Below are 17,841 nucleotides of genomic sequence, written 5' to 3' on the forward strand. Positions count from 1 at the left end.
GAGACGATGCGACATGGGGAATCGAGCGGCTGGTCCAAAACAAAGTGTGTGTCGCAGACAAGCAGTCCGAAGACTTCATCCTTTTGGTTTTGTTTTATCCTGGAACGGAACCAAACAAACGAACGTCCATGAGTTGATCAAGCACAGTAGTATAGCAGGAGATGAAAAACAACATGAAGCTGTGAAAACATAATTCATAGTTCAGCATAACACGATGCAAGGACAATAAAAACAGAGTATACGCGTGGACTCCTGGGAGCAGAGACCGTGGAGAACAGAGGGAGCACAGCACGAGACCACCTCGCAAACGAGAGTCTGGACGTATGAGTCGCGGGAGTTCGTGGTCCTTTACAGGCATGGAGTGGTCTTGTCAGTTCTTATGGACCCTCCACGCGGCAGGCAGTCCTGGCATCGCAAAGGAGGACACGGTGGTAAAGAGAGGACTATGCACATCTATTGTCTAGTGCATGAAGATACAGTCTCAGTCTCCATGACTGATCGCAAGCCATGTGTCGGTGTCAGATCAAGGAGGCAACGAAGAGTATGTGCGAGTAGAGTCAGAGGGTCGGGGTGTAGTCATGCTTCATGCAATACCAAGGGAATAAAAGACACAATTCGCCTCTCATGGTCACGGGTGGCACCCCTGGACTCAACTCATGTCAACCTCCCCGCGTCTTCAAAAGCTGAGCAAACAGGCAGCGTGCACCTGTGCCATCTTGTCGCATATGCCGAGGATCGGCCGCCCCGGAAACCGCTCTCGACTAGCTGCTACATCAGACAGAGGCTGGCGTCAGCCCATACCGTGCTGTCCTCCATTCAAGCTTGCACTCGCAGGTCAACGACCACTATTGTGATGTTGTCTTCGCGTCGATCAATGAGCTTCTGCAACTCTTCTGCCGGATCCTCTTCTTCCGTCAGGGTGTCGAGACGCCGTGCCACAGCTTCGTTTGTCACGGTTGCCCATAATCCATCGCTGGCAATCACCAGAAACTTGTGCTGCTTCGTGAGCAAGAGCTCCTTTATCTCAGGGTCTGGTATGATGCAATCATCTATGGGAATCCAAGTGTCTGTACCGAAATGGCGGTATTGCTTGAGACTTTTGTCGCCTATACATCGAGACATTGCAAGCGATCTGATTCGGTTGATGGACCTTCCGTTGATTTCATAGCTTTCAATGCGCTTGTTGTTGGCTTCGATGCGCTTCCGTTCCTCGGGCACAGTCGGGTCGTGATCAGTGCTCATCGGCATGGGCTCTCCCTCACCGCAGATGATCGCCCGGCAGTCTCCAGCATTCGCCACGAAGAGACGATCTCCATCGATCACTGCCAGGATTGCTGAGCTGCCATCGTCCCAAGACTGTGCTAGCGCTCTCTTCTCGGCCTCAAGGAAGCTGCTGGTCAGGCTGGCCCCCAATGCGCTGTCTTGAGGGCCCGACCTCTGCATGATCTGGTCCCTCAGTATCCCTACGATCTCTGTGCTCAGCAGCTTGGCAGCGCGATCACCAGCATGTCCGTCGAAAACCCCGAACACGTGTTTGTCTTTGTGGAAGCTAAGCTGCGCCACATGCGTATCCTCCATGCGAGGCCTGTCGCCTTGAGCTTCATAAATCCAAAAGCGAGGCAGTGGCCTGCCTTTGCCTGAGTCACTGCAGGCTTTCTTAGAGACGCTTCTTGTCCTCGTCTTTTTTTTCTTCTTAGGAAGCAACTTTGTGACTTCTGAGGTCTTTGAGTTTCTTATGTGCATCTTGACGCCTTTGAGTTGGACAGGAGCAGCAAAGTACAAGAGGCTCGCTGCATAGGCAACAAGTGCGTGCGCGACAGAGAGAGCATCGTGAACCATGTAGCCTAGTTGTGCCGCGCTGCCGCTGATCCTGGTAGGATTTGCCGCGGAGAGGAAAATCAGACGACTGTGAGATGAGTAAAACTTCGGGGGATGAGGGGCAAGCCCAGTCTCCGGTGAAGTTGACCGAGGATTGCTTGTCTCCTTCAACTTGATGCTTGTGCTTGTCCCTTGCATTCCCGAGCTGCTTCACTTCCTCAATGCTTGTTTCCCAAGCTGCTCTTCGATTTTAGTCACTCTCTGTGAAGCACAATGCTGTCCCTCTTTTGATGGACAATGATCAGGACAAGATAAACTATGACCAACTTAGCCAAAACACAAACGCTAGGAAGCTTACCAATGAGCAACACACGAGAATTCAATGGACTACCTGATGCTCCATTCCCATGGCATGCGATGTCATCTCCAATCATTTACTGACCCATGCTATTAAAAAATGTCAGCAAATCTAGCCATGTATGGCCCGTTGTGATAATATCTTTCGACGAACCCAGAAAATATTCAAGAACGTTACCATGGAATCCTTCGACCAACTGCTTGCATGACCCTACAGGAAACATCGTAATTGAAAAAACATGCGCAGTTTATCCGATGATGAGTCTCAATGAAGAAAGCTAACACGAATGATCTGAGCTGTTTGCCAAACGTCGCTTCTTCTGTTTGCTCCGGTTTGCTTTTCTTTATATGATATCGTCCTCAAGCCCCCATGAAAGAAACGAGAGATAGCGCATTGGACATGCTCGTGCGGAAGCGGGGCATGACGTACTAGCAACGCGCTGACCAAATCTTCTTTACGTGTCTTGCAGCACAGTGGGATGAATCGGGTCATGCAACGATGCTGCGCCCATCCCGTGGAGACTCGCAAGGGATGTAAAGCGTTTACACGTGGACTCCTGGGAGCAGAGACCGTGGAGAACACAGGGAGCACAGCACGAGACCACCTCGCAAACGAGAGTCTGGACGTATGAGTCGCGGGAGTTCGTGGTCCTTTACAGGCATGGAGTGGTCTTGTCAGTTCTTATGGACCCTCCACGCGGCAGGCAGTCCTGGCATCGCAAAGGAGGACACGGTGGTAAAGAGAGGACTTTGCACATCTATTGTCTAGTGCATGAAGATACAGTCTCAGTCTCCATGACTGATCGCAAGCCATGTGTCGGTGTCAGATCAAGGAGGCAACGAAGAGTATGTGCGTGTAGAGTCAGAGGGTCGGGGTGTAGTCATGCTTCATGCAATACCAAGGGAATAAGACACAACTCGCCTCTCATGGTCACGGGTGGCACCCCTGGACTCAACTCATGTCAACCTCCCCGCGTCTAAGCTTGCACTCGCAGGTCAACGACCACTATTGTGATGTTGTCTTCGCGTCGATCAATGAGCTTCTGCAACTCTTCTGCCGGATCCTCTTCTTCCGTCAGGGTGTCGAGACGCCGTGCCACAGCTTCGTTTGTCACGGTTGCCCATAATCCATCGCTGGCAATCACCAGAAACTTGTGCTGCTTCGTGAGCAAGAGCTCCTTTATCTCAGGGTCTGGTATGATGCAATCATCTATGGGAATCCAAGTGTCTGTACCGAAATGGCGGTATTGCTTGAGACTTTTGTCGCCTATACATCGAGACATTGCAAGCGATCTGATTCGGTTGATGGACCTTCCGTTGATTTCATAGCTTTCAATGCGCTTGTTGTTGGCTTCGATGCGCTTCCGTTCCTCGGGCACAGTCGGGTCGTGATCAGTGCTCATCGGCATGGGCTCTCCCTCACCGCAGATGATCGCCCGGCAGTCTCCAGCATTCGCCACGAAGAGACGATCTCCATCGATCACTGCCAGGATTGCTGAGCTGCCATCGTCCCAAGGCTGTGCTAGCGCTCTCTTCTCGGCCTCAAGGAAGCTGCTGGTCAGGCTGGCCCCCAATGCGCTGTCTTGAGGGCCCGACCTCTGCATGATCTGGTCCCTCAGTATCCCTACGATCTCTGTGCTCAGCAGCTTGGCAGCGCGATCACCAGCATGTCCGTCGAAAACCCCGAACACGTGTTTGTCTTTGTGGAAGCTAAGCTGCGCCACATGCGTATCCTCCATGCGAGGCCTGTCGCCTTGAGCTTCATAAATCCAAAAGCGAGGCAGTGGCCTGCCTTTGCCTGAGTCACTGCAGGCTTTCTTAGAGACGCTTCTTGTCCTCGTCTTTTTTTTCTTCTTAGGAAGCAACTTTGTGACTTCTGAGGTCTTTGAGTTTCTTATGTGCATCTTGACGCCTTTGAGTTGGACAGGAGCAGCAAAGTACAAGAGGCTCGCTGCATAGGCAACAAGTGCGTGCGCGACAGAGAGAGCATCGTGAACCATGTAGCCTAGTTGTGCCGCGCTGCCGCTGATCCTGGTAGGATTTGCCGCGGAGAGGAAAATCAGACGACTGTGAGATGAGTAAAACTTCGGGGGATGAGGGGCAAGCCCAGTCTCCGGTGAAGTTGACCGAGGATTGCTTGTCTCCTTCAACTTGATGCTTGTGCTTGTCCCTTGCATTCCCGAGCTGCTTCATACTGAAGCACAATGCTGTCCCTCTTTTGATGGACAATGATCAGGACAAGATAAACTATGACCAACTTAGCCAAAACACAAACGCTAGGAAGCTTACCAATGAGCAACACACGAGAATTCAATGGACTACCTGATGCTCCATTCCCATGGCATGCGATGTCATCTCCAATCATTTACTGACCCATGCTATTAAAAAATGTCAGCAAATCTAGCCATGTATGGCCCGTTGTGATAATATCTTTCGACGAACCCAGAAAATATTCAAGAACGTTACCATGGAATCCTTCGACCAACTGCTTGCATGACCCTACAGGAAACATCGTAATTGAAAAAACATGCGCAGTTTATCCGATGATGAGTCTCAATGAAGAAAGCTAACACGAATGATCTGAGCTGTTTGCCAAACGTCGCTTCTTCTGTTTGCTCCGGTTTGCTTTTCTTTATATGATATCGTCCTCAAGCCCCCATGAAAGAAACGAGAGATAGCGCATTGGACATGCTCGTGCGGAAGCGGGGCATGACGTACTAGCAACGCGCTGACCAAATCTTCTTTACGTGTCTTGCAGCACAGTGGGATGAATCGGGTCATGCAACGATGCTGCGCCCATCCCGTGGAGACTCGCAAGGGATGTAAAGCGTTTACACGTGGACTCCTGGGAGCAGAGACCGTGGAGAACACAGGGAGCACAGCACGAGACCACCTCGCAAACGAGAGTCTGGACGTATGAGTCGCGGGAGTTCGTGGTCCTTTACAGGCATGGAGTGGTCTTGTCAGTTCTTATGGACCCTCCACGCGGCAGGCAGTCCTGGCATCGCAAAGGAGGACACGGTGGTAAAGAGAGGACTTTGCACATCTATTGTCTAGTGCATGAAGATACAGTCTCAGTCTCCATGACTGATCGCAAGCCATGTGTCGGTGTCAGATCAAGGAGGCAACGAAGAGTATGTGCGTGTAGAGTCAGAGGGTCGGGGTGTAGTCATGCTTCATGCAATACCAAGGGAATAAGACACAACTCGCCTCTCATGGTCACGGGTGGCACCCCTGGACTCAACTCATGTCAACCTCCCCGCGTCTTCACAAGCTGAGCAAACAGGCAGCGTGCACCTGTGCCATCTTGTCGCATATGCCGAGGATCGGCCGCCCCGGAAACCGCTCTCGACTAGCTGCTACATCAGACAGAGGCTGGCGTCAGCCCATACCGTGCTGTCCTCCATTCAAGCTTGCACTCGCAGGTCAACGACCACTATTGTGATGTTGTCTTCGCGTCGATCAATGAGCTTCTGCAACTCTTCTGCCGGATCCTCTTCTTCCGTCAGGGTGTCGAGACGCCGTGCCACAGCTTCGTTTGTCACGGTTGCCCATAATCCATCGCTGGCAATCACCAGAAACTTGTGCTGCTTCGTGAGCAAGAGCTCCTTTATCTCAGGGTCTGGTATGATGCAATCATCTATGGGAATCCAAGTGTCTGTACCGAAATGGCGGTATTGCTTGAGACTTTTGTCGCCTATACATCGAGACATTGCAAGCGATCTGATTCGGTTGATGGACCTTCCGTTGATTTCATAGCTTTCAATCTCCTCATCGTTGGCTTCGATGCGCTTCCGTTCCTCGGGCACAGTCGGGTCGCAGATGATCGCCCGGCAGTCTCCAGCATTCGCCACGACGAGGCCCGGGCCGGGCCCGGGGGCCGGGCGCCGGCCGGGCTCAGTGCTTTTAAATCTTTCCTGCCTAGTGCCAGTTTGTCCTTGACTAAAAAAGCGTGAAAACCTGGGGTGAAGAATTCCTTTGTCGAGATGATGATGGGAAGAAGAAGATAGGAATCTGAAGCAAATTAGTAAGTCTTCACAAGGAAAAAAGCAGTGTGGACGTGACTGAAGCTATTCCATCCGTAGTTTATCCGATGATGAGTCTCAGTGAAGAAAGCTAACACGAATGATCTGAGCTGTTTGCCAAACGTCGCTTCTTTTTTATGATATCGTCCTCAAGCCCCCATGAAAGAAACGAGAGATAGCGCATTGGACATGCTCGTGCGGAAGCGGGGCATGACGTACTAGCAACGCGCTGACCAAATCTTCTTTACGTGTCTTGCAGCACAGTGGGATGAATCGGGTCATGCAACGATGCTGCGCCCATCCCGTGGGGACTCGCAAGGGATGTAAAGCGTTTACACGTGGACTCCTGGGAGCAGAGACCGTGGAGAACACAGGGAGCACAGCACGAGACCACCTCGCAAACGAGAGGACTTTCTTGTCTTGGTGCAATACAGGTATGACTTTCTTCGGGGCTGGTGTTGCTTTGTTCAGCTCCTTTGAGCTGTTCGACGAGAACTCGACGACGCGCACAGGAGTGATAGGGAGTAGCAGTGGAGGAATGACCCTGCGCAGCCGACTGTCAGGATCACTCAATCCTCTCTGTCCTCGGGACACTAATCACAAGCCTGCGGGAGGATGGAAAGTAGTCGAGGTAGGACTGACACGCTGACGCACATCTTCTCCTCAGCTGCGACCTTGAAGTTTTCACTAACAGGCCGCTTCATTGCTCGTATTGAATGGGGCAATTTTTGTCTCCTATGCTACATTCCAATATTTTCGTGTGCAAAGGGCGTTGAAGGCAGGCATGTTTCCTCAAAATAAGGTAAAATATTTTCCACTTATCATTGAAACAACTGATTGTTTCTTCCACAGTATGGAGTTCTTGCCGTTGTTGGCAGTACAGGGAGCATCTCGGTGCTGGCCTTATACCTCCTTGCGCACGACAGAAAGTTACCGTGAGACCCTGCTTCTATATGCTGTATGCGATGTGATGTACAACAAAGGGCACAGTTGGAAAGACAGCTCCAACATGAGCGGCAAAGACGGCTGCAGAGAGATGCCTAGTCATTTTCACGTCCCGGCTGGCAAGGCTTTGTTTGAGGAGTCGAACTACGCCGGTAGTCAGTGACTAGGCTCAGTTCCGAAGTTCGAGTCGGAGTACGACTCGGTCGGAATGTAGCATAGGTACCACGAAGCCAAAATTTCTGAGCTCTATCTCGTTGCTTGACATAGAACTATTACAACTTAGGATATCGTTCACAGTCACATGACAATGAATCATGTTTTTTGCAAGCCTTAAATTATTGATTTACAGCCAAAATGTAAGCCATCGGTTTCGTTATCATTCGCATTTCGAATGACCACCTGATGTCATCTAGTCGCATTGCTTCTTTCTTTCGCATGTTCTCGACATATGTTGTCTATGCAAACTGCCCAATCCTATCACTTGAGCTCTCTGGCCCTTCTCCCTGATTGAGCCACGACACGAAATCCTTGAGATATTTCTTGAATATTTCATTTCGGCCTTGAAACATGGAAGATTCTCACCGACTATCTAAGAAGGAATTCAGTTCCATTACACTTTTCCGGATGAATTGGTCAAAGCACTTCGTCAGTGAGATAAACTATATCTGCAAACCGTTTGCTTCATGCTCTGTTAAAATCTGCTCCTTGCAGTTTCTCTAAAGAGGTATCCCTTTGGCATGTTTTGCCAGAGTGATACAGATTCCATGCACTTTTGAAACAATTCGCCACTCCAGAAATTCGATTCGCTTTCAGATCCGCTTGATCAGCCTGAGTGTGACGAACGCCAGCTCGATCGCCATTGACACACTGTACAGTGCTCCGACTCAGTACGCCAGCGTTCAGGTCTCAGAGGTTAGGTTCCTGTTCCTGTTCCTGGTGTTCTATCGCATGTTGCCCTATCTCCAGAATCTTCAACAGGATCTGAATCGTATTCACGAATCTACAGATGAAATCCCAACTAAATGTAAGAAATGTCCTGCCCACGATCCTATCTTCTTACTGTAATTCTCTTCCGTTGACGGATGTGGCCATCCTTTCCTGAGCTAAGGTCATTTTCGTGACAACCAGTGTAAGAAGACATTTGCTGGTGCGAGCATTTCCTCATGTACAGAGAAACCAAACCTCGTCTTTTCAGCAACTCTTTGATCTTCTCAGGGGTTGGACCACGATGTTGTGGCTCTGTTTCTTATAACCTCTTGAACTCCGAAGCTGCTGACAAGCAACATGCTCTCTTCTCACACAGCCAAGTAATCAGTTGGCTCACAGAACTCCAATATTGATGTCTTCGGGTTGACCGCAAGCATCCTCTTCATTATCATCGTAATCACCACCACCACCACATCATCATCATCCACCCTATTGTGCCATGTCATCCCTGCAGGACAAATCCTGAGGGCTCGTGAAAAATACATTTCACGCATGACAGAGGGGTAGGGGTGGTTATAAGGCCACACAACCCACCATGGCATAAGACGGCAGAGCGGGGCCGTTTAAAAATAGCTAGTTAAAGAATTAGGTATTTCTGGGTGGGAGGGGGTAGTGGGTCATAGAGATGTGTATGGGCTCATAGAGCCTTTCAGGCATAGGACAGGTTCGTAGCAACTTAAGTTACCAAAATTTGATTATCAGTGATACAACCCACCAATTCCCCGACAAAACCACCGGTGCAAGGTATGGTAATATAAGCAGCAGTTTACAGGGTCTGATCTCGCGGTATCCGTGTAGTGGATGGGGGGCGAAAGGTTGATATTTTACATCGTTTGGAACTGTTTTAGAATTCTAGAACCTCCAGGTTGCGTCCCCTCAGTGTGGGTTCATCAGATCACCCCACCCTCTGCGAAATAAAGCAAATCACCAGGACCCTACATCTTGTCTATTCGATTACCCAGTACTTTGAAGATCAATATGTACCCCTACCCCCTAAACTTCAAAAATGAGTTCTATTGAAAGTGGGTCCACTTAAAAAACAGGCAGGGATGGTGGTAGGGGGTGGGGTCTTGTGACCGACTATTCAGGGTGGGGTGAGTTGCAGCCCTAGGGCGTAGGGGTGTGTGAGGAGGTATAGAGAGGTCAAGGAGATATCCCTGGCCTCCAGGGATATGCTGTGTAGTGTTCTGACGAGGTAGGTAGGGGTAGGGAGTTTGGGGGTGGTAGATCGGGCCCTCAGGGGGACTGTGAAGCCGCGGTGTGGCATGGGAGTGAGGGTTATGGAGGACAACATGGTAGGAGAGAGGGGTGGAGGAGATAGCGAAAATGATGCGTGATTGGCTCCCCTCAAATTCCGAAAGAAAACCGAGATGAGGAACGGATTTGTGCTTCATTCAACCTGACCTTTGGGGAATGGGCCGTTGATGCCTACGCTCGTGCGAGCTGCAGTGTAGCAGATTCAGAAGAACCATCATTGAATCTGCAGGTTGCATAGGAACTGTACACCTGGATCTTCTCGTCCCTTGTGAGTTTGGAAGGAAAATCAAAGGAGATTGCACTTATATTTTGGATGGCTTTTCTAGTCCCGAAGTTTGGGTGCTGTTTTGTTGTCTATCAATGACCCAGAATGATGAAACAATGGTTCAATTTCCATATTCAGCTACACAGATTTGTTTTGTTCAAAGCTGATTGATGATAGAGTATTAAAGTGTGCAGGAAGCGTTGAAGGGATCTTGGGTCGAATTCTGGAGATTTATTCGATTCAGGAACGACACTCCATTTTGAAATTCTGAGTAGGGTTGAGATATTGAAACAGAAAAAGGGTGTCAGGGGAGATAATTTCTCTTGAGTTGAATGTGCAATTCTTTGAAAGCTACCATGTAAATTACTCCCTCGATGAGGTTGGACATTTCTGAAAGAAAATAGCGTGCAAGTGTTCCACGTAGTTAACCGTTTCGTGATCAATTTTCCTGCGACCTGCCCAAGTTTTTATTCTGGGCTGAGAAAGCTAGATGGCAATGCGATTCGGAAATCTCGATGCACGTTCAGTTGTTGTTGCCCGTGCATTTTTTCATGCAGCCACCAAATTGTCAGATGATGATGAGGATATTTTGCCGCAAGAAGATGGTGCAGATCAAAAGCTTTCGGTTTATTATCTTTTTTCAGAGCTCTTTCCTGAGCATGTAGTTTCCAAGGATTGTACTGGCCTAACAGCAAAAACTGGACTCACTCGCTTACAATTCAACAAACTTGGGTACGAGATATACGTGAAAGAGCAAAGCAGGAGAGTTCCTGCTCCCAGGGCAAAACCTGGAAATCCTGGATATGGCTTTCGAAGAGCGAGATGGAGAAATGCACACGATGGAGGTGAGGATCAAGGCACGATGCAAGAAACTTTGTTAGCCATCGGGTTATCGAAAGCTAGATGCGATTACGTCCGTATGCGTGTAGACCAATTTCGAATAGCTTGGGATCAAGCTCGACGCCCCAGCAGGCCTGCAGGTCCCGGAAGGCCACGTGGTAACTCTCGAGGAGGAAGGGAGTCTGTTGATGATCCCCCATACTCGAATGGGGGATTCCAACCTTCTTTAGCTGCGCACTCTCTCGGCGGAAGGCAGATGATTGATGCTGCCGCTTGGCAGTATTCAGCAAGCTTGGCAGCATTGCGTGCTTCCATTCAACCCCAGCCATCAAGCATGGCTGGTAATGCAAGCAATGTACCTATGCTTTCGACTGCAAGCATTGGAAGCGGTTTAAACTCATTGGCTTCTGTTTTGTCGTCATCTTCCATTCCTGCTCCAAACAGTGCGGCCTCTTTCAGCTGGAATTCAGTTGTCAATTTGCAGCCGAATTTGTGGAATGTCTATAATGGACAACCTTTGTCTTTAACATCCATGGAGAGCCGTGGCCCTCTGCGACCAATACCACTGAGGGAAATGATCAGGCCATTAAATTCGTCATTCAATGGTGACAATGAGTCATCAGCAAGTGGTGGCGCTACTATGAAGCCGTCAGACTTGATTCTTCCTGCGCCTATCAACAAAGTAAAGGTTCCGCATTCTTCTTTAGACCTAGGGGAAGCGAATCCACGGAAGCGCAAGTATGATAAGTTGGATCCTGTTGATACTTCTACTAAGTTTCCCGGAACAACAGTAACTCCTCCCGTCAATTTTAAGAGCAAGGTGAAGGAATGGCATCTTATTCCAGCAGACAGCAATCAGAACGCTGCCTCCGGTCAGGATTTGGATCAAAACAAGAAGTTGAGATGTTCTCAAACAATGCCAAACTTGCAAGACTCTCCATGTTCATGCTCAAATCCTTCACCGCCAAACGTGCAACCTCTTGTTCTGAACTCAGACACATGCGAACAAGCAGGAGCCAGCAGCAGTAATAAAGCTTCGCTCACCAATCTCATCGAATGATGCGATGTGAGCCTGCAGCTATCACGGCTTTCTGCAATTTTTAAATTCAAAATCGATCGAATTCAGAGAAATGGATTCTCCTTCAGTGCCACAGTGTGGAAGCACAAAGGGCTCAATATTATTAATCGGATAGATCTCATGACCTCCTGAAGGAGGCGGTCGCTAATGACGAGGAATAAGCTGATACTTCCCCCGCGACTTGGAGATCTTGACTTGTATGCAAAATCTTGATAAATGGACTGAAGTACCCAGGCGGTCGCTTGCTTCCAGCGTTGTCGCGACTAACTAACGTGGTTAGTGGTTGCTCTTGTCAGCGTAAGAAGGCGACCTGACGCCTGTTGTGTCTGGTTGAATAGTTTTAATTGTGAAGTTGTCTCGCAGCAGTTCGCTTGCAATCTTTGATTTTCGGTTGTTGCTGAATCCGCTGTTGGAGGCCGTTTTTAATTCTAATATATCAGTTACTCTACAAAGATGTGAATAGCTTACATCCTAGTTGTCTGCTGCAGCTGCTGCTACATTATACATTTACATCTTACCTCACATCGCTCATAGACCATGACTCATTATTCCAAGTTCTGGATTGCCAGGAGCTTTTCCTTCTTCTTCATCGTTCGCTCCTGCTCTCTTCTCAGGGACAAGATGCACTTGTCAAGGTCGAACGCCTTACCAGATTAGCTATGGCAGCAAGTAGTCTATACCTCTCCTCCTCCACGTAACGTTGAAACTTCTGTCTGAAGTCGCGCTGGCTGGTTCTTAGCTCAGACCAGCACAGCACGAGCATACCTGAATGGAGAGTACGATGAGAGCCAGCAGCATGACAAACCAGGGGAACACAGGAGCTCCAACCACGTTGACAACCTGCACAGTCACCATCAGTTGAGTCACAACTTGCAAGGATCGTATAGATTTCAGCAGGCAAAGGGATAGTGCGAAGCTGAAGACTTCAGGGAGTGACAAGCGGACGAGGTGTGAAGGAGCGTCGGCAACTTACATTCTTGAAGTAAGCTCCGATGATTGCGGAGGGAGTCTGAGGTTGCCATTCATCGTTAAAACGACCAGGGAAAAGTCACCTGCCAAGCGAACAGGGCGAAGTTGCTCATAGAGAAATCCCTGCCCTCACAAGGATTGTTCGTTTCGTAGATATTGCAGGCTACCGTTCTAGACATGACACATCAGTAGATGACGATTTAGTCTGCGATCTCTCTCTACAACTCACGTTTCGTCCCCTGTCGTCGCGTCATAATTGCACGGAAGATTGTGTGTGATGTTGTAATAAAGGAGAGGGAGTTTGCAGATGGGCGCTTGAAGAAGCTCTAAGCGACACAAAGTCACACGAACTTCCCCAGCAGGGAGGCTGGTCAACCTGTAGACCCATAGACCCAGATGTAGTAGTACACGACAGTCGCCAATTCCAGAGCGAAGAACTTTGGCAGCTTCAGGAAATCTAGAAAGAGGGAAAGGAGAGGGCAAAAGGAATGGACATGAAACATAGGAGAGAGGCAGCGTCTTTCTGCATGATGGAGAGAGAAAGTGATAGGACGAAGAGCAACTGCAAAGAGGTGGCGATAAATAACCTGGCAGAGGACGTCGGTGACGCGAAGGAGGACAGGGTTGTAAGCTCCCTTTGTAGAGGCGATCCAGAAGTTGAGAATGACTTTCTGATGCAGGAAGAATTGAATGATACCCTGCCCCACCTCGTGAGAGGAGAGGAGGAGAGGAGGAGAGGAGGAGAGGAGGAGAGGAGACGGTTGATGATCATGATGATGATGAAGGGGAGGTGAGCCGAAATCTTCACCGTGACAATGCGGAGAGCAGAGATAGCAGGCATGAAAGGCAAACACATGAGAAAGAGAGCCTGAGAGCTGACGATGTCCATCAGCCAGGAGCCCATCTCGAACTCTTGAAACGCTCGTGAGATACAAGTGTCGGCTGCCAGCAGCACAAGGCAAACCTGGTCGACCTGTCGCTCCTTGATCCTTCCTGAGAAGAATGACCATGAGAAGCAGGAGATGACAGTGAAATGGACAGTCAGGGAGGAGCTGAGTTACGAATACTCACTTCTCTGGCGGAGAGATTCTCCGAAAGACACCAACGATTAAAGGGATGAGGACCACCTGCCGTCTTGCCAGTCAGCAAACGATCGAGTCATGACCAAGGTGCGAGACCGCAAGGTTGGACATGATCCAATCCATCGACCAGAACAGAAGGAAGTTGACACCGACCCCGTCCTAACGTTAACAGCGTCATATCAGGCAGAATGAGGTTGAAGGGGGGGGGGGGAGAAGGGAATCTGGAGGGAAAGGACCTCGCAGAAGCAGACGTCAGGCATGCGGTCGAGTCTGAGCACGCGCGAGGGGTCCATGATACTCTTGTACTGCTTGCGGAGGATGATGACGATGTTGACGAACCTGCCGTAGAGGGAGAGGAAGAGAAGTGCGACCGTCCGTTGACTCTTCTTGTAATGCCCGAAGCTCACGACCATTCGGGTAGAGACGGGGACTATGAAATGGTTGTAAAAGCTTGAGAGCCCAGGAGGGATGAGCCGCTCCCAGCCGAAGGGATAGAGGAGCATTTCTTGCGGGAAGAAGAGCTCTATCATGACCCATACTCCCACGGTGATGCAAGAGATCAGCAGAAAGCCGCCGATGCGGTGCAGCATGAGAGTGCTCTTGTCCATGAACTCAGCCAGATTCCCATCTTCCGCAGTGATCTTCTCCTGCGGCACAAGATAAGCTACAGGGGGAGCACCAAAGTTGAGGAAGAGGAGGCAGCAGGTAGAGGTGGATTCGATTGAAGGTTTGTCGAGCAATAGGGAGTTTGAACAACACTCACCTCTTTTTGCTGTGCAAGGAACAAACGCAACGACGACTGGGTCTCCATCGCAAACGAGAATTGTTGAGCCTTCGTTAAGACTTTGAAGTTCAATCCGCTGAAGACCACGCTGGAGTATTTGTAGGGATGCTGATCTGACTGACTGACCTGTGTCTTGAAGTACTCCACCATGTCGCCATACAGCCTGTTCAAGATAGCAGCAGCGATAATAGCGTAGACGGCAGCGAAGAGAATGCAGAAGAGCAGTGAGAGATTGGTCCCGTGCAGCTCATGGGGAATGAAGGAGTAGAGGAAGTACTTGGGGATTATTACTGTTCCACTTCCACCTAAGGGCCAGATGGAGCTGAATGCTGTCCATGTGAGAATCTGTTAAAGGAAAATGTGAGAGAACAACCGAACGCAATGCCATGGCGGACAGGTGAGATCTGAAAGCTGCCAGAAGGACATGAAACTTGTGAAGAGACCAAAACAATCGAATGACAATATCAAGCATCAATACTTCATAACAGAAGTATCATATCAAGCATCATCATTCCATTTCAAGTATCAATATTTCATCTCATGCCTGGGGGATCGCAACCAACACCGTGAGATACGTGGACAAGTTCAGCCAACGGAGAGACTCGAAGTAGACGACTGTGCGAGGGGACAGCCTTTTCAGCTGATTGATCGCGAATCTGTAGGGATCGAGGAAAGCAAAATAAATCATCACTGTCTCTTTCGCACGCTGAAATTCCAACTTAGCCCGCTTCCGCCAGGGAACCGCCGGTATCCACATCATATCCTGCTCGACTTCAAACTCTTCAACCTGCTGCAGCCCCAGGTCCAGCTGTTTTCTCCTCCTCATGGTTCTCTGACGGACTCTTTCCTCTTCCTTGGCCCTTGCACGTCTCACTTCCTCGGATAGCCCATCGGGGCCTGCTTCGTTCACCTCCCCCGTTGTTCCAACATCCTTTGCTTGCTTTGCGAGCTCAGGGAACTTCTTGAGCATCTTCTTCTGTTTCTTGTCAAGTTCTTCGATGTCTCTTTGCCATGTTGAGATGTCTTGCTCTAATCGCTTGTTCTCAACCTTGAGCTTCGGCAAATTAATTTGCGCCTTGTTTAGCGTCTCACTGGCCGATTTCAACTTTTCGACAGCCTCTTTCTTCCTTTGTTCGTAATCGATGTCCTCCCAGAGTTCTTCTGTGGTGAATCGAACATTTCCTCCATCTTCTTCGTTATCATCGTCATGATAGTCGGCAGCCGTTGGTTGCACGAACGTAAGAGCTGCATTCTCCTCGATCTCGCGAAGAAACTCCAACTCTAATGAATCTAATCCATCAATGTCTTCTACGTCTCCTCCTACTCCTGCTATACTAGCCTTTGTCCCACCAAACTTCGCCTTGATAACTTTCTTTTGCTTCATGGCCTTTCCTGCCATGCTCGCTGCTTGCGCTTTCATCTCCAATGCTTCAAAGATATCGACTCCTTGCTCCTCCTTCTGAGAAGCCTGATAGCCTTGATCCCATACGGCAGAGAGAAATGTGGAGGAGACTTCTCCTTCTCCTTCTTCGTCGTCTCCCCCTCCTGATAAGACTGGACCACTCAAGTCAAGGATCCTCCTCCTCCTCCTCCCCGTCCTCGTTCCCGAGCTCTCCGATGCCATCTACTCCCGAAAACCGACCACAGTTTGACATCATCCCCCTCATTCTCAGTTACCGGGTCCGGGCTGGTCCGGGCAGTCCGGGGCAGCAGCCGGGGCAGGTCCGGGGCTGGTCCGGGGCCACCTGCGGGGCCACTGCCGGGGGCCACTCCGAGGGTGCGGCGGAGCAGGTCCGGGCCAGGGCCCCTTGAGGGTGTCCGGGCGTAGTCTGCGGGGGGCCGCAGGTGTACGGGCAGGTGAGTCTGATAGCAATACGGTGACCGCCCGGCCGTCGGACTCGGAGGCGCTGGCGATCCACAACACCGTACTAGGCCGGCAGGGCCTGAGCCTCCGGCGGAGACTTTGCTGACCGTACTCGGAGGCTCTCGGAGCGGCGGTCACCCGCCAGGAACATCATTGTCGGACGGACTCCAGACATTTGCAAATCGACTTTTGTATCTCTAGTAAACATAAATTACTTGCTGCAGAACTGGAAACGAGGAAGTCGGCTGGTCGAAAGCGACTGGAGGGTGGCAGACCTCTTGCGAGAATGCTCCGTGCTTGAGCGCCTGTTTGCGAGAGAGCAATCAGAACGAAAGAGCACCGTTTTTCTACTTCGAGAGCATTCGCACCGGATTCGCCTGTCAAGACGATTGAAGTAAGAGTCGATGTCCTTGCGCGCTTGAGAGCCCGACATACTCCTTCAAAACTGAATCAGCTTGAAAGAAGACGGTCAAAATGTTCAACCTCGTCTTCGCAGCACGACTGGCTAGCTGGTGAACGGGAAAGTAATCCTTCAACCTCAAGGGATCACAAGCTTCAGGCTGAGGTCCCAGGTAAGCCTTGCATATGTATTCCTTCAAACTGCTCTCGTAATCAGTGAACAAAGGAAAACAGATCCAGATCCGACCTGTACGCATCTTCTTTCAGCGGGGCACCATCCACTACCACCCAGGGAGCATACTCCAACTTGGGCTGAGAGGATTGATTAGCCTTGCAATTATAGAAAGTATTGTCTACCTTCAAATCTTGAGTCTCCTGGATAGCAGCTCTGAGCATAGAAGTGCCTTGATCGCTGTAATGGAGCGGTCAAACTCACAGCCTGAAAGTGATTCATGCTTGACCTGTCAGAGCATTGGTTGATGGCTTGCACGTCAATTTCGTGTTTTTTCATGCAGATTTCAGCATTGTTACGAATCATTTCCGTGGCTGTAATGTTGGACAAGAAATTGAAAGGAGAGTCAATCACGGATGCGTGCTCTTCGATGCAGGACATCGTCGGCATAAAGAGAGCAGTATTTCCGTACTGTTCGAATCAACCCTCATCAGGGGAGGATGATGGAAGTTCATCTAGTCTACCTGCTTCTCCAGGCATGCAAGGATCTTGTTGCCTTCACATTCTGCCTCTCCATGCTGACATTCAATGGATTCCTCTTGAGTGACTTCGTCGTCCTTGATCTCTGCGTTCCCAGCCGGAATGACCCTCAAGTCAATGATGTCCGCCATGCCAGGCTCTTGCAGCACTGCAACATAGATCAGATTTGGAAACCTTGATATGGAGGTTCCAGAGACCTGGTGAGAGAACATGAGTTGTGAAAAACTGGCACCCTGGACAAGCAGCTTCCATGTACAGTTCAACCTTCACTCTCTTGGCATCTTTTGCACTCATAGTTGGTTTGTTCAATGCCACATCAGCAGCCTGCACCAACAGTTTAAAACCAAACATGGCTGATGTTGAATAAGTACGTCGCTTATATGCTGCGCAATTTGTTCTCCTATGATTGGAATGCTGCGGATCATGTCCATAGACGAAGAATCTGATTCGATCCGAGTC

General features: G+C 49.7%; 6 protein-coding genes across 6 annotated transcripts; 1 reads left to right on the forward strand and 5 right to left on the reverse strand.

Moving 5' to 3' along the window:
* Nucleotides 1–816: 816 nt before the first annotated feature.
* Nucleotides 817–1,743, reverse strand: GUITHDRAFT_68544 (hypothetical protein; the record flags this gene model as incomplete). Its single annotated transcript, XM_005835644.1, has 1 exon — nucleotides 817–1,743. One exon carries the CDS (start codon nucleotides 1,741–1,743, stop codon nucleotides 817–819), a length of 927 nt encoding a protein of 308 aa, XP_005835701.1.
* A 1,409-nt stretch (nucleotides 1,744–3,152) lies between these two features.
* On the reverse strand, nucleotides 3,153–4,079 carry GUITHDRAFT_68471 (hypothetical protein; the record flags this gene model as incomplete). The annotated part of the gene is made up of 1 exon (XM_005835645.1): nucleotides 3,153–4,079. The coding sequence occupies one exon, from the start codon at nucleotides 4,077–4,079 to the stop codon at nucleotides 3,153–3,155; it is 927 nt and encodes a 308-aa protein (XP_005835702.1).
* A 1,503-nt stretch (nucleotides 4,080–5,582) lies between these two features.
* GUITHDRAFT_105352 (hypothetical protein) lies at nucleotides 5,583–5,888 on the reverse strand (the record flags this gene model as incomplete). The annotated part of the gene is made up of 1 exon (XM_005835646.1): nucleotides 5,583–5,888. The coding sequence occupies one exon, from the start codon at nucleotides 5,886–5,888 to the stop codon at nucleotides 5,583–5,585; it is 306 nt and encodes a 101-aa protein (XP_005835703.1).
* Nucleotides 5,889–10,457: 4,569 nt separating this feature from the next.
* GUITHDRAFT_136409 (hypothetical protein) lies at nucleotides 10,458–11,396 on the forward strand (the record flags this gene model as incomplete). Its single annotated transcript, XM_005835647.1, has 5 exons — nucleotides 10,458–10,499; nucleotides 10,599–10,652; nucleotides 10,775–10,835; nucleotides 11,118–11,314; nucleotides 11,343–11,396. The coding sequence occupies 5 exons, from the start codon at nucleotides 10,458–10,460 to the stop codon at nucleotides 11,394–11,396; spliced, it is 408 nt and encodes a 135-aa protein (XP_005835704.1).
* A 2,137-nt stretch (nucleotides 11,397–13,533) lies between these two features.
* GUITHDRAFT_151672 (hypothetical protein) lies at nucleotides 13,534–14,269 on the reverse strand. The gene has a single exon (XM_005835648.1). It carries the CDS (start codon nucleotides 14,229–14,231, stop codon nucleotides 13,803–13,805), a length of 429 nt encoding a protein of 142 aa, XP_005835705.1. The 5' UTR covers nucleotides 14,232–14,269; the 3' UTR covers nucleotides 13,534–13,802.
* A 2,213-nt stretch (nucleotides 14,270–16,482) lies between these two features.
* GUITHDRAFT_105354 (hypothetical protein) lies at nucleotides 16,483–17,676 on the reverse strand (the record flags this gene model as incomplete). Its single annotated transcript, XM_005835649.1, has 8 exons — nucleotides 16,483–16,576; nucleotides 16,640–16,708; nucleotides 16,755–16,871; nucleotides 16,918–16,982; nucleotides 17,028–17,082; nucleotides 17,132–17,313; nucleotides 17,367–17,530; nucleotides 17,580–17,676. 8 exons carry the CDS (start codon nucleotides 17,674–17,676, stop codon nucleotides 16,483–16,485), a joined length of 843 nt encoding a protein of 280 aa, XP_005835706.1.
* Nucleotides 17,677–17,841: the final 165 nt, after the last annotated feature.

This window comes from Guillardia theta (assembly GCF_000315625.1).
Source record: "Guillardia theta CCMP2712 unplaced genomic scaffold GUITHscaffold_20, whole genome shotgun sequence".
Lineage (NCBI taxonomy): Eukaryota > Cryptophyceae > Pyrenomonadales > Geminigeraceae > Guillardia > Guillardia theta.